This window comes from Drosophila elegans, unplaced genomic scaffold, assembly GCF_018152505.1.
Source record: "Drosophila elegans isolate 14027-0461.03 unplaced genomic scaffold, ASM1815250v1 contig_149, whole genome shotgun sequence".
Taxonomy (NCBI): domain Eukaryota; kingdom Metazoa; phylum Arthropoda; class Insecta; order Diptera; family Drosophilidae; genus Drosophila; species Drosophila elegans.
Genome location: NW_024545513.1, coordinates 12,383,721 through 12,385,092, shown reverse-complemented (window position 1 = coordinate 12,385,092; position 1,372 = coordinate 12,383,721). Strand labels below are relative to the sequence as shown.

The 1,372-nt window shown below is 34.8% G+C and overlaps 1 protein-coding gene across 1 annotated transcript; it reads left to right on the top strand.

Moving 5' to 3' along the window:
- Nucleotides 1-293: 293 nt before the first annotated feature.
- LOC108137103 lies at nt 294-1,096 on the top strand. Its single transcript, XM_017258628.2, has 3 exons — nt 294-413; nt 467-573; nt 716-1,096. The coding sequence occupies exons 2-3, from the start codon at nt 472-474 to the stop codon at nt 914-916; spliced, it is 303 nt and encodes a 100-aa protein (XP_017114117.1). The 5' UTR covers nt 294-413; nt 467-471; the 3' UTR covers nt 917-1,096.
- Nucleotides 1,097-1,372: the final 276 nt, after the last annotated feature.

The window sequence follows — 1,372 nt, the reverse complement described above, 5'->3', positions numbered from 1 at the left end:
AGTGGCCACTGGGTGAGGAATTTTACTCCGTTTCAATTTGCTACCAAGTATCAGCAATAACTTTCAAAATATCAAAATACTTTGATGAAAGCACATTCTTTGAATATTAAGCATTTTGAAGTCCCAAAGTAGTGACCAAAATATGACAAATATATCTTGTCGTTGATTTAAATTCCATCCTTTAAACTAAATCGAAGCAATCTGAAATATTTGGATTATATATTTTTGAATTTCCATTACAAAGTAGGCCATGGACCGAACGAATCAAGCTGTCAAAGTCCAGTTGACTGGCTCCAGCCCATTTCAGCTCAGTTCCATTTCGTTCGCATCTAGAACAGACATACTGGGAGCAAATAAATACTTTTTTTTTTCAGTAAAAAATCATATAAATCAAAATCAAATCACTTCAAAAAGTTAGTTTTTTTTTCTTTAATATTTATTCGGTTTTATCCAATTGTCGTTTCAGTCAGCATGGCCATAGCTAAAGTAAATCTGTGGATTTCTCAAATTCGTGATATGGGACGCAGCCTGCTCTCAACAGATAAAGCCAAAAAGTTCCTTTCCGGTATTCAGGTAAGTTATATTGATAACTTTGCAATAACTCACGGGAAGAAAAGAAGCCTTAGGATTCGCGGCTGAAGTCACATTTAAATATATACCAATCGTTTTAATAGCAAATACTTAAATATATTGTTCTATTCTGTACTCCAAACAGACTGCCATCAAACCTTTACCGTCGTCGTCGTCGTCGTCGTTGTCTAAAAAGTGCCCATTTGAAACCAATGATGTCCCAATAACCAAGAGTGATATGGGCAATCCAGCTATTCCGAAAATCGACGGGGAAATGAGTACCGGACCCAAAAACGGATTTATAAGTCGAGTCCTCTACTACCGCAGATTTTACATGAAACGTTAATGGATATATGAATATTGCCGAATTCCAACTCAAAATTCTTAACGTAATATGAATTTTATAACCAAATACTTAGCTAAGATTTGTGTTAGGTACTTTCATATTATCAACAATATTTCTAAATTATTACCGATATCTTGAAAAGAGTTGATATTGTTAATAATCTTATATATTTTTTACTAATCGTTATTGGCGTTTTTATTTGAGGTGCAGTTCCTAATGCGGTTTAATTGGTTCGTTTAATTGCACGCACTTTGCATATTAAAGGGTTGAATAAACTGGTTTCAAATCGAAACAGGGGGTGTCTCTGTTCAAAATTGTTCACTTCATGTGAATTCAACCGAACTGCAAGTGCTAAATTTTCGATTTATCTTCTTTATCCAGAACAAGAGCATGAAAGAAGCACATTTGAGGGCACTTCTTGCTGTCCATAGAGATTTAAGGCATGTAAACCGGGGT

Coding starts and splice junctions, on each gene's coding strand:
- LOC108137103 (XM_017258628.2), top strand. CDS start 472: ATGGCCATAGCTAAAGTAAATCTGTGGATTTCTCAAATTCGTGATATG. Junction 574..715: donor AGTTCCTTTCCGGTATTCAG/GTAAGTTATATT, acceptor TACTCCAAACAG/ACTGCCATCAAACCTTTACC.